This window comes from Sus scrofa, chromosome X, assembly GCF_000003025.6.
Source record: "Sus scrofa isolate TJ Tabasco breed Duroc chromosome X, Sscrofa11.1, whole genome shotgun sequence".
NCBI lineage: Eukaryota > Metazoa > Chordata > Mammalia > Artiodactyla > Suidae > Sus > Sus scrofa.
This window is the reverse complement of record NC_010461.5, coordinates 88,040,974-88,053,375: the sequence shown is the minus strand read 5'-3', so window position 1 is coordinate 88,053,375 and position 12,402 is coordinate 88,040,974. Positions and strand designations below refer to the sequence as shown.

The window sequence follows — 12,402 nt, the reverse complement described above, 5'->3', positions numbered from 1 at the left end:
GCACCTGTGACCTACACCACAGCTCATGGCAAGGCTGGATCCTTAACCCACCCACTGAGCGAGGCCAGGGATCGAACCTGCGTCCTCATAGATACTGCTCAGGTTCGTTACTGCTGCGCCACAATGGGAACTCCAAGAAACACTTCTAAGAGGAGCAAAGGGGAGGTGGGAGGAGCAGGGTCCTCCGCTCTCCTCAACCACCGGGGCCCAGAACCCCAAGGGGAGCACTCAGAGGACCGCTGGCTGCCAACAATTCAAGGACACAAGGACACCCACAAAGAGGCACCGCCAAGCCTTATTGGGATAGTAAGATGAATAGATTTAATCATTCTTGTTTGAAAAACAAGACATAAATTAGTGTATATATATAGAATTTATATATTTTATGTAGTATATATACTATATACAGACATTAGAAAATGTGTCCTCTCCATGAGGCTGAGGGAGAGGTGAAGGATGGCGGTGGAATGAATGACACAGGCGGGGTCACCTGAGTGGTGATGGGGCAGGATCAAGGAGCTGGCAGAAGAGGAGGACCACGTCAGCACGCAGGCTCGCGGTGGTCACGGGGTCAAGGGTTCCCCACTGGCTGCATCTCTGGCCCATTCAACAACTTGGTCCTGTGGGAGGAGAGGCTAGGAAGCGGGGTGGGGGTGGCGGTGGGTGGGGGTGGGGCTGGCTTCTGCAGAAGGAGCTCCTCTAATCCTTCCTTTATCGCACGGCGGGGGCGAGGGGGGTGGGGGTGGGTGGGAGGGAACCAAGGATGGGTGGGGGTTAAGCACAGTGTACATCGTTATAAAACTCACATAAGAATGGGGGATTTCACATGGGCCTCTCACAGAATGATGAAAGAGAGGGCAGACACCGGGCACGAGCATGTGGCAAATGGGCAGGTGTGGAGGGGTGGACGAGGATCAATCTATACAGAAGAAACATTGGCTTTCTTTGTTCCCTACAATGGGACCGTTAGTAGGGACTCCGTGTCTTCACTCCCAGGAACGTCGTAGGGGGGACGATGACGGCTGCAGATGTGTGTCAAGGAGGATGCTAGACAGTGTGAACTCCTTTCCAGATGACTCCGAGGAGAGACAGAGAGAGAGAGAGAGAGAGAGAGAGAGAGAGAGAGAGAGAGAGAGAGAGAGAGGTGCAGGACTGCACCGGGTAAGGCGCTCAGCTTCTTTTCTTAGAGAGACAAATCCACAGGGTCAATACACAGCCAAAAGCGTATACTCAGGATTAACATATCACGCTAGCTTCCAGAAGTTTAAGATATAGTCATCAACACCCCCCACCCCGACCCCCTTCCCCCCACCCCCCACCCCCCACCCCCAATCTGTAGCTACGTTGGCCTCCTAAGGACAGTCTGTCTGGTAGAGAGATGTTGAGAGGAGCCGCACGCGCCGGCAGCGGCAGCCCCTGCGCTGGGCAGGGCTGGGCCAGGCGGGCTCCGGGGCCTGCGCTGGGTCTCCCCAGGGCAGACGGGTTCACCAGGTACCTTACCCAGAACGAGCGAGCGGGGTGATTCCCGGAGGCTTGCTCCCTAGTGGGCTGAGCCGCCCTGCCCCTCGGTGAGAGGCGGGGCACTTTGGGGATGGCTGGTGTGGAGCTACTGGGCCTGGGGGCGAGCGCTCCCGAGGCGGCCAGCCGATCGGGCCGGCTGCGAACAGCCCCATGTGGCTGTTTTCTGCGGAGGACCTACCACCTGGGGCACGGGGCCCTCTTGGGGTGGCTCCTGCCGAGTGAGTGTGAGCCCAGGGTGGGCGGGCACATCGGGGCCGCGCGCCCTCTCCCCTTCGCTCGCTCGGCGCGCGCCGTGGCCTGCTGCTACCGCCGCTGCTCCCTGGAGGGGAACGCATAGATGCCAGGAGGCGCGTGAGGCCCACAGGCCTCCTGTCTCAGGTCCACCTCCCTCCGGCCCTCACAGTGGAGCAGGAAGTGAGCCCGATGTCTCAGCCCTAGAGAAGAGAGAAAATACAGCTCTGCGGCGGGCGTGGTGACGGGGGGCGGGGGGTGGGGGTGGGGGGGGCCGTGGCCCTCACAGTGACGCCCAGAGGCTAGGGAAGGGGCGCGGATACCCAGGATGGCAGCTGCCTGGCGCCCTCAGGGACAGCCTCAGTCCAGGGAGCTGGCACTCCCTGGAGACGGAAGGCTCCTGGGACCCGGACTGGCCCAGCAGACACAGACACTCACCACAAGATGCACAGACCACAAAGCTCAAACCTGGGGCCGTGGTGGGGGGAAGAGGGGGGAAGGGGCCGGTCTGGGCAGATGCCCTACTTCATGAGGGTTTTTAAGGAGCGGGTGAATGTGCTCATAACAGTCGCCGAAGTTGGGGAGCCTGGCGGGTGCCCCGCGGCCGCCCCTACAGCTGCTGCTGCCTGCGGTTGCGGTTGCGGCTGCGGTTGCTGCTGCTGCTGCTGCTGCTGCTGCTGCTGGTTAAGGTTCCGGGCGGTGGACTCCTCGGCCGCACGCAGCAGGAAGGTGTAGTTCCTGACCACCTCTTCCACCTTGGCCAGCAGCTCCTGGCGCTGGGCCTCGGAGCGCACGATGAACACCAGCCGCACGAAGGTCTCAATGAGGCTGCTCAGCACCTGGAAGCTGCCCGTGATGGCCGCCAGCATGTGAGTGGGGCTCTTGTCCACATTGGCCACGCGGCGACAGGAGGCCCGGAGCTCCTTGAACTTGAGAGCCAGCTCGAGCTTGTACTCGGAGATCTGGGAGACATAGGGCTTCGGGGCCCGGGCCTCCGGGCTGGCCACGCACTGCCGCAGGACCGTCAGCAGCTCGTTGGTGTCCAGCCGGGCAGCCAGGAAGCCATCAGGCAGGCCGTAGGCATGGGCCCGCAGGGCGTTGATCCTGGCCAGGCTCCCCTCGAAGGTGGACACCCGCAGGTCGATCTCCTGGGTGCGGGAGGCCTCAGGGCTGCTGCTGCTGCAGGTGGCGGCATCCAGCACCTGCAGGGTCCTGCTCACCACGGGCACCACCTGCTCGTCCAGCTTCATGCCGGGCAGGATCTTCATGGGGATGGAGTAGGAGAGCTCATCCTTGCCGTCGCTGGCGTCGTCTGCCATGTCGCACTTGCGGTAGTAGAAGCAGTAGCGGATGGAGCAGCACTTGCCGCTCTCACTGTCCTCGTCCAGCTCGGCGGGCTTCCGGTACACCTCTTCTGGCAGTGAGAACACGGCCATCTGTCTGGGGCCTTTGGTCTCAGGGGCGACGTGGACATAGGAGGGGTCTCCCAGAGTGGGTGACTCGAGCGACTTGCTTTTGGGAACCACGCCCAGGGGGAGGCCTGCCTCTACCTCCTTGGCCTCCCTGGGCAGCATGCCCAGGGGTGGGTGCGGATAGACGTCCGAGGTCAGCGAGGCCCTGTCGCCCTGGTCCAGCTCACTGATGCTGTAGCGCCGCATCAGCTTCCTGTAGTTGGGAGCTCCCAGACATTCGCCCCCTGAGGCACACGTGGTCAGGCACGAGATGCCGCTCTCAGGGTCTGATCGGCACTCTCGGGATTCCAGGCTGGTGGAGCGGATGCGCCGGACACCGGTGGGGCTGCCGAGGCTCAAGCCTGGGCCGGCCTCTGGCTGCCTCTGGGTAGGGGGGACCCTGTCCCTCTCCCTCCCTCGGAGACTGGGCACCGGCGTCTGGGGGGCCTGAGGCCGGCCCCCCCGGCACATGCGCTTGCAGTCGCAGCTGCGCCTCTGCTCACGGGACATGCCAGGCCCTTGCTGCACGGGACTGCTGCGGACCTGGCAGCTGCAGCGGCCTGGCGCCGGGGGTTGCAGGTACTCGGCGCCCGGTAGCTCCCCCTGGCTTGGTGGCTTGAGAAGTTCCTCGAGGAACTCCAGCTCGTACTGCTTCACCTTCTGCAGCTGGGCCTGACGCTCATCAGTCTCCTTCTTCTGGCGGGTCGGGAAGGTGGCAGAGAATAAGTTGCGGAGCCGGAAAGGACCCCGGGATGATTTGGGCTTGGTGGGGCCTTCGGAGGCCGAGTGGGCTCCGTCCAGGATTGTTTCGATCTTCCTAGAGGGCATGGTGCTCACCTGCCGGCTGGTGGCCTGAGGCCTCAGTGGGCTGTGGCCTCGCGCCTGGCAGCTGGGGCTCTGGCCTCGAGAATGGCTGCTGGGGCTGTGGCCTCGCGCCTGGCAGCTGGGGCTCTGCAGAACCATGGGGTAGCCGGCTCGGGGGACCAGGCTGGTCTCCTCAAGCTTGCTGCTCTGGAGGGTGCTCTCCAGCGGCCCCTTCTCCCCCTGGCCGGACACGGTGCCCTGCTTGTACAAGGACGGCTTAGAGCCCTCGGGCCCGCCCTTGCCTGCTGCCTCCCCGGTACCTTGCTTGCCCACCGACTCTCGACTCGCTCGAGACAGATAGCTTTTGGGAGGGAAGCTTTGAACAGGCAGCCTGTCCTCTTGCGGGGCGAGGTGCAGGCCATCAGCTCGGCTGCCTGTGGGTGCTCTGGAGCCGGAAGAGACCTCCGGGCTCAGCTGCTGCTGGGAATTCCGGGAGGTGTCCGGGGCACCGGGGCTCATTTTGAACTTCAGATTCTTATTGGCACTGCCGCTCATCATGCTCACTTCTGGCCTCCCCATGCTGGCCTCCAGCCTTCTCTCCGCACCGCTCGGGGCATTCCCCAAGGCCCTGCCAGGGGCGGGTAGACCCTTAGTGTGAACCACTTGCTGTAGGGCGGCCGAGATGATGGCTGGGGTCACGCTGCCCTTGGGGTCCAGGATAAGCTTGGGGCTCAACCTGACCTCCTTGGGCAGGCTCTCCCTTAGCTCAGAGACCTGCTCTTCACTGAGGGACGGTGTGGCGGCCCTCAGTGACATCTCTAGGCCTGCCCTAGTGTGACCAGGGCCTTTGTCCTCAGGAACTGGGGACAGCAGGCTCAGATTCTTCTGCTCGCTCAGCTGCGGGGACAGCGCGGGGTGCACGGCCAGGGCGTAGGTTCGCTCGCGCTGGGGCTGGACCTCCGACGGGGGCAGCTTCCTCCGAGCGCCAGGGGGGCCAGGACTCTGGCCTGTGACAGCTGGCTGGAGGGACGGGTTGGGATCCGGGCGCCCGAGAGAGTAAGGGGCCGTGAGAACAGCCTGGGCTGCGCAGCTCTGGATCCGGAAGGGCAGGTCCTTGCGGGCCAGGAGACTGTCCTTGTTGAGGTGCTGGGCCAGGAAGTAGGTAGTATTCTGGTGCTGCTTCATGGCTGACATCATCTCTGACATGTCTGTGAGCTCTGAAGAGTTGGTCTCATGGCCCGAGTCCAGAGACGATTCGGGGGTGATTGTGGCCAGCACAATCAGACCTGGAGGAAGATCGACAGGGTTTGCAGCACTCACTCAGGTCCAGACCTTGACAACCACATGGAGAGTGTCTATGGAGATCAAGGTTACTCAGCGGTATTATGAACAAGTCAGGCCTGGGGGAGGGGTTCGGGAGTGGGGGAGGGGGGAGAGGGGAGACGGGAGGGGTGGGGACAGAGAGGCAAGCTGAGGGAGGGGGTATAAAGGGCTGGAATCCAAAAAAAAAAAAAAAAAAAAAAAAGCACTGAAAAAGAAACCAAAGAGGCAGAGAGAAGATCTGGGCAGTTGGATGGCGAATTAACATGCAAATCACATGCAAAACAACATGCTCATCATCACTATTTTTAGATTCGACAGCTAGGAAATTTCTGTTTCATTGTCCTGAAGAGAGCTGGCAAAGAGAGCACTCCATCTCTCTGCGGCCCTCCTCATCTGGCCAGGCTCGCCTACAGTCCCTGCAGCTGAGGCCATTTAGCTGAACTTGGCCTCTCGCTGGCGACCACATGGGCCTCTAGCCTGGGAGCAGCTGGTGTTTGGAGCTCCAGACTCTGAGCAAAGAGAAACGCCAGGCCTGGGGGCCGAACACATGGGGGCTGCCCGACACCAAGGATGCTCTCACATACAGAAAAGGCAGGGCTTCGTACTCTCTCCCTGGTCAGCCAGGCTCCCTCGGACCCCAGTCTCTTGCCCGTCTCTGTCCACACTCCCCCTGGCCTCATCTGCTTTCTCATATGCCTTCTTCCTCCCTATTCCTTTTCTGTCGCTGCAGCACTGACCTCTTCGCTTGAAGGCGGATGTGTATGGAAGGATGTATGTGTGATCGTGGGGGCGTGTGTCCTTGTCCACAAGATAGACGTATGTGGGTCTATTACAGGGAACAATATGCATGTTGTGTGGTGTGCCCACTGACCAATAAATAATAGCTACCACTTACTGAGTCCCTGTATGTTCTAGGCAGTGTCTGTGTGCTTGGCACGAATGATCTCATTTAATCCTCAGAAAACCCCTCTGTGATAGGACTGTCGTTCTCAAATCCATTTCAGATGACACAAATGAGGCTCAGAAAGGGTTGGGTGCCCTGCCAAAGCAAAGGTGACACTGAAAGTGATGAAGAAGCCAGGAGGTGAGTGCGTATGACCGAGAGCCAACGCTCTTAGGTGGGATAAAGGCCTCAGCCGGGCAGTGATGGTCCCTGGCTCCCCTGCTCCCAGGTCCCTAGGTGGTTAATTGGCCGTTTTGTTTTTCTTCCAGTTATATGCATGCTGGATGCTCTTTGCCTGTCTTCTATATCTCTGACAATTTGGCTTTGAGTCTCCATCCTGGCCTGGCTCCGTAGCTGTCACAGCCCCAAATCCCCGGGATCCATCTGCAAGACTTTTCCAAAGGGATGGAATGGTGAGAGGCAGAGCTCTAGCGGGGGCTGTGAGGCAGATCGCTGCCCCTCTGCTCCCCTTCCCGACCCTATCTGAACTGCCTCTGGCCCGTCTACTGCCCTGACACACCACGGTGACTTTGACCTCTGCTTGGGAAGAAGAAATGACACCTGCTGGCCCTGCTTGGCCAGGAGAAGGAAGGGGAGGCAAGAGGGAGGAGGAACGGGCTGTTACCTGCAGTCTGTGGGGGTGGGGGGTGTGGTCCATCCTCTGAGGCTGCCAGGGCTTCCAGAGCCTGCAGAGTGGACACCAGGGCATCATCTAGCTCCTGGGCATGATCTCGGACTGTCCGGGTCTGCACGCTGTCAATCAGTGTCACTGGAATCTCATCATACAGGAGCCCACGTAGGTGGCGTCCTTGTTCCTGGCTCTGGACGGCCCGGCGCTTGGGGTCGTCCTCATCAGAGCTGTTGTCTCGGAAACCAGGAGGTGGCGCAGCAATGGCAGGCAGCAGCGAAGTGCTCTCATCTTCCTCTTCTTCCTCTTCCTCACTCCCAGGGGGCGGGAGGGACATCAGGTCTACCATGTTGTCACGAGAGGAGCCGGGCCTCCCGCCTTTGCGAGGGCCCAGCTGCTCCTGGAGTTTGGCTTTGCAAGAGTCACAGTAGAAATTCAGGGCTTCGGCCCCAAGGGAATTGTCCAAAGTGTAGGACCGGGCCCTGCTGGCACAAGGCTCGTGGTCTAGGCTAGCTGCATCAAAGTCGTCGGGGATCACATCGTAACCCTGGCCAGAGCTTTTGGACGTGGGATCCGACTTGGTCCGGGGCCTGGTCTCCTCAAAGAAGATTAAGTTCTCGTTGACATCAGTCCGGCTTTCTGGCTCCTTCCTTTGTTCCCGCATGTGGAGGTAGCAAAAGCTGACAAGCTCAGAGTCGGCAGGTGGGGGTGTGCAGCGGCTCGACTTCCTGGGGCTGGTGCCCACGCTGCCCACATAACTACTCTCCTTTTTCCCCAGGTGGCCCCCAGTGACAGGGCGGTGGGCGCTGTGCATGTAATCTAAACCCAGAAAGAGAATCAACAGATGAGCCCTGGTGCTCAGCTCCCTTAGCGTCTCGGGCCTGGGTCTCTGGCACCCGGCTGCATGGCGGGTACCAAGAGGGAGCACTATCTGGCTGCTCGAGATGAGGGGAAGGGGCAGCTATGGTGCTGTCGACCCTGAAAGTAGAGTGAGCAGAACCGAATGGCCTGGGCTGCCAAGAGCCCCATCACCTGTGAAATGGGGCAAGGCTTGGGGTGAGGTGGGGTGAGGGTGAACACCTGGGTATCTGGGCACAGCTGGACTCTTACGTGGGTATGTCAGATCTGAGAGTCAGTTGTAAGCATACTTAAAGACGTGAGGTTTGTTTTATGTCCCCCTTGGCACTGTCCCTGTCCCAAACCCTACTCTCTTCAGAGCCTCTCCAAGCCCTGGTACTCTGTTGCTCTTGTGTTTTTTGGTTTCGGTGTTTAGCCATGCCTACGGCAGGCACTCAGAAGTTCCCGGGCAAGGGATCGAACTTGCACCACCGCAGTGACCTGAGCTACAGCAGTGACAACACTGGATCCTTAACCCGCTGAGCCACCGGGGAGCTTCGCTCTTGTGTTATTTAGGTTGGATCTCTTCTAGCAGAAGGAAATGAATCTGACAAGTTCATAGTGCTTTAGCGGGAAAGTGTGAAACAGGCTAGGATTGTCCCAAGAGTGAGCACTTCAAAGAGGACTGTCGAGGGAAGGACCCTAAAAGAATAGAGGGAAGGACCCTAAAAGAATAGAGCTATCCTAGTAGATTTCGGAGCATCCGGATGTGGAAAGCAGAGGAAAGATATGCTGCACATGTGGGGAGGAGGGTGGGGGGAGCACTTTTGCAATTCCTCAAACCATATCATTTCTCTGTATTCATATGGGGGCCAGCCTGCCTGCTCTATATACATGTGGCAAAATGTTCTAGCCAATGGCTTTTTTTTTTTTTTTTTTTTTTTTTGTCTTTTCGCCATTTCTTGGGCCACTCCTGCGGCATATGGAGGTTCCCAGGCTAGGGGTCGAATCAGAGCTGTAGCCACTGGCCTACGCCAGAGCCACAGCAACTGGGGATCTGAGCCGCATCTGCAACCTACACCACAGCTCACAGCAATGCCGGATCCCTAACCCACTGAGCAAGGCCAGGGACTGAACCCGAAACCTCATGGTTCTTAGTTGGATTTGTTAATCACTGCGCCACGACGGGAACTCCCCAACGGCTTTTAATGATAGTGGGTGTATCTGAAAATGATCCAGAGCTGATGCCTTCTTTCTTTACGGCTTCTCTCTTTTAGTTTCTTTTGGGGGCCCCTCGCCCTGTGATCTATGGGAATATGCTCAGACAATGCCAACTCGCTTTGCTAACAGCAGATGGACAGATGGCAAGCAAGCGCTGACTTAGGCGGAGGTTATCACACATGATCCCACTGAATCCTCACAACAACCCACTGTCCCCATTTGATAGAGACAGAAACTGATCCCTTCAGTTATGTGACATGCCCAAGGTCACATGAGTTATAAACGGCAGTCTGGATTTGAGCCCAGGTTTGACGAACCACAAAGCCCATGTTTTTAACCATTACCCCATAGTTCATCATGGCGGTCAAGATGCTGGGAAAAAAACCCTTCCCAATGCCTTTCAAATTCCAGTGTGACAGGGTCCATGTGTCAGTATTGCTTGTCATGAGAGCTTACAACCATCACAAGAGCACGGTACTGTCACTTCACAATGGAACCCCCAAAATACAGGAAGCAAAAACTGAACTGAAAGGAGAAATACACAATTCAATTGCAAGAGTTGGAGACTTCAATACCCTACTTTCCAAAGTGGATAGTTGATCACAAGGCAGAAGATCAGCCAGGAAATAGAGGACCTGAACCACTCTCTAAAGCAACCAGACCTAATGGAAATTTATAGAACATGTCACCTAACAGTAGCAGAATATACATTCTTCTTAAGCGCACCTGGAACATTCTGCAGGGCAGACCAGATGTTAGGTCACAAAATAAACCTCAATAAATTTAACAGGAATGAAATAATATGTGTTTTTTGAGCACAACAGAATTAAGTTAAAAATGAATAAAGGAAGGAAATTTGGGAAATCCATATATATATGTGGAAATTAAAGAAAACATTCCTAAGTGACCGATGGAAGAAATCACAAAGGAAATTTGAAAATACATTGACACGAATGACAATGAAGATAAAATACACCAAAACTTATGAGATCTAGCTAATGTAGGGTTTGGAGGGAAAGTATAAACACCTACACTTAAAAAGAAGACTTCATATCAATAACCTGACCTTCTACCTTACAAAACTTGAAAAAGACGAGCAAACTAAACCCAAAACAAGCAGAATGAAAGAAATAGTAATGTAGAGAGGATAGAAAAATAGACAAAAATCAATGAAACTCAAAGTTGGTTCTTTGAAAAGATCAATAATACTAACAAACCTTTAGCTGCAGGGACCAAGCAAAAAAGAGAGAAGATTCAAGTTGCTAAAATCAGGAATGAAAGAAAGGACATTACTACTGACTCTACAGGCATGGAATCAATTATAAGGGGAATTTTCTTTTGTAAGGGGAATACGTGCAATAAGCTTATGCCAACAACTTAGATAACCTAAGATAAAATGGATGGAGTCCTGGAAATACACAAAGCTGACTCAAGAAGAGGGAAAAGTTGGGATTTCCTGTCGTGGCTCAGCGGTAATGAACCTGACTGGTATCCGTGAGGATGCAGGTTTGATCCCTCGCCTCGCTCAGTGGCTTAAGGATCCAGCGTTGCCGTGAGCGGTGGTGGTGTGGGATGCAGGTGTGGCTCAGATCCCACGTTGCTGTGGCTGTGGTGTAGGCTGACGGCTACAGCTCCGATTGGATCCCTAGCCTGGGAACATCCATAGGCTGTGGGCACGGCCCTAAAAAGACAAAAAATAAATAAATAAATAAAAAGCTAGAAAATCTGAATAGGCCAATAATAGGAAGATAACTTGATTTAGTAATTAACTCTCCCCAAACCAATTTATCGATCAATCAAGTCAGTCGGTCAGCCCAGTCCAAATAGCTTCACTGATGAATTTTGTCAAATGCTCCAAGAGGCATTTATACTAATTCTTCACAAACCCTTCCAAGAAATAGAAAAGGGCTCTTTCTCAACTCATTTTATGATGTCACTATTACCTTGATACCAAAATCATACAAAAACATCACAAGAAAAATCAGACCAATATTTCTTAGGACTATAGGTATAAAATATAATATAACCCTTGCAACAATGCTAGCGATCTGAATCCAGCAGCATATACCAAGACTCATACGCCATGACCAAGTCGAGTTATCACAGGAATGCAAGGTTGATTTAACATCCAAAAATCAATTAATGTAATATATTGTGTTAATAGAATAAAGGACAAAAACTCCATGATCATCTCAATAGAGAAAAATCATTTGACAAAGTCCATCACCTTTTCATGAGAAAACTCAACAAGCTAGGAAAAAAGGAAACTTCCTCAACACGATAAAAGGTTTTCTATGAAAAAGCAAAGCTAACATCATACTCGATGGTGAAAGACTGAAAGCTTTTCCCCTGAAATCAGGAAAAAGGCCAAGATTGCCATTTTCCCTGCTTCCATTCAACACCATACTTGGATTTCTAGCCAGGACAATTAGACTGTAAAATCAAATACAGGCATCCAGCTTGGGAAGGAAGAAGTAAAACCAAATTAGTAGATGACATGATCCTGTATACAGAAAACCCCAAGGAATCCTCTAATAAGCCATTAGAACTAATAAACAAGCTCAGCAAGGTTGTGGGACAAAGGCGTAATGTACAAAAATCAATTGTATTTTTATGCACTAGCAACAAACAATAGGATAATAAAGTTAGGAACCAGTTCTATTTACAATAGCATTAAAAGACCAAACCACTTAGGTATACATTCAATAAAAGAAGTGCAAGATGTATATACTGGAAACTACCAAACATCTGTGAAACGGAAATAGTTTTAAACACATGGAAAGACACTATGTGTTCATGGACTGGAAGATTTAATATTGCTAAGATGGCAATACTTCCCAGGTTGATCTATATTCAACACAGTGCCTCTTGGAATCCCAGCTGACTTTGTAAACACTGACAAGCTAATTCAAAAATTCACATGGAATCACCAGAGACCCGGAACAACCAAAACAATCTGAAAAAGAACAAAGTAGGAGGAATCATGCTTCCTGATTTCAAAACTTACTACGAAGCAATGATAATCAAAACTGTGCCACTGGCATAAGGCTTAGACACATAGGTCATGTGGAATAGAAGTCAGAGTCCAGAAAGAAACTGCCTTTTATGGTAAAATAGCCCAATTTTTTCTTTTTCTTTTTCTTTCTTTTTTTTTTTTTTTCTTTTTAGGGCCGCACCTGCAGCATGTGGACGTTCCCAGGCTAGGGATCTAATCTGAGTTACAGCTGCCAGCCTACACCACAGCCACAGCAATGCTGGATCCTTAACCTACTAAGCGAGGCCAGGGATCAAACCCGAAACCCCATGGTTCCTGGTCAGATTTGTTTCTGCTGAGCCACGATGGGACTTTCTTTCTCTTTCTTTTCTTTTCTTTCTTTTGTCTTTTTTAGGGCCACACCTGTGGCATATGGAGATTCCCAGGCCAGGGGTCAAATCAGAGCTAG

General features: G+C 53.9%; 1 protein-coding gene across 3 annotated transcripts in view; it reads right to left on the bottom strand.

Annotated features, from left to right (window-relative positions):
• The window catches only part of FRMPD3 (FERM and PDZ domain containing 3), a 72,436-nt gene continuing 60,339 nt past the window's right edge, over positions 306-12,402 (bottom strand). For 2 of the 3 annotated variants that reach the window (XM_021080188.1, XM_021080189.1), the window contains 2 exons: positions 6,899-7,720; positions 306-5,293 (listed from right to left, as the gene is read on the bottom strand). In XM_021080188.1, the coding sequence (XP_020935847.1) occupies positions 2,274-5,293; positions 6,899-7,720 (3,842 nt within the window). In that variant the 3' untranslated portion in view covers positions 306-2,273. The remainder of the gene's footprint in view (positions 5,294-6,898; positions 7,721-12,402) is intronic. The other variant, XM_021080190.1, reaches the window with a different exon arrangement.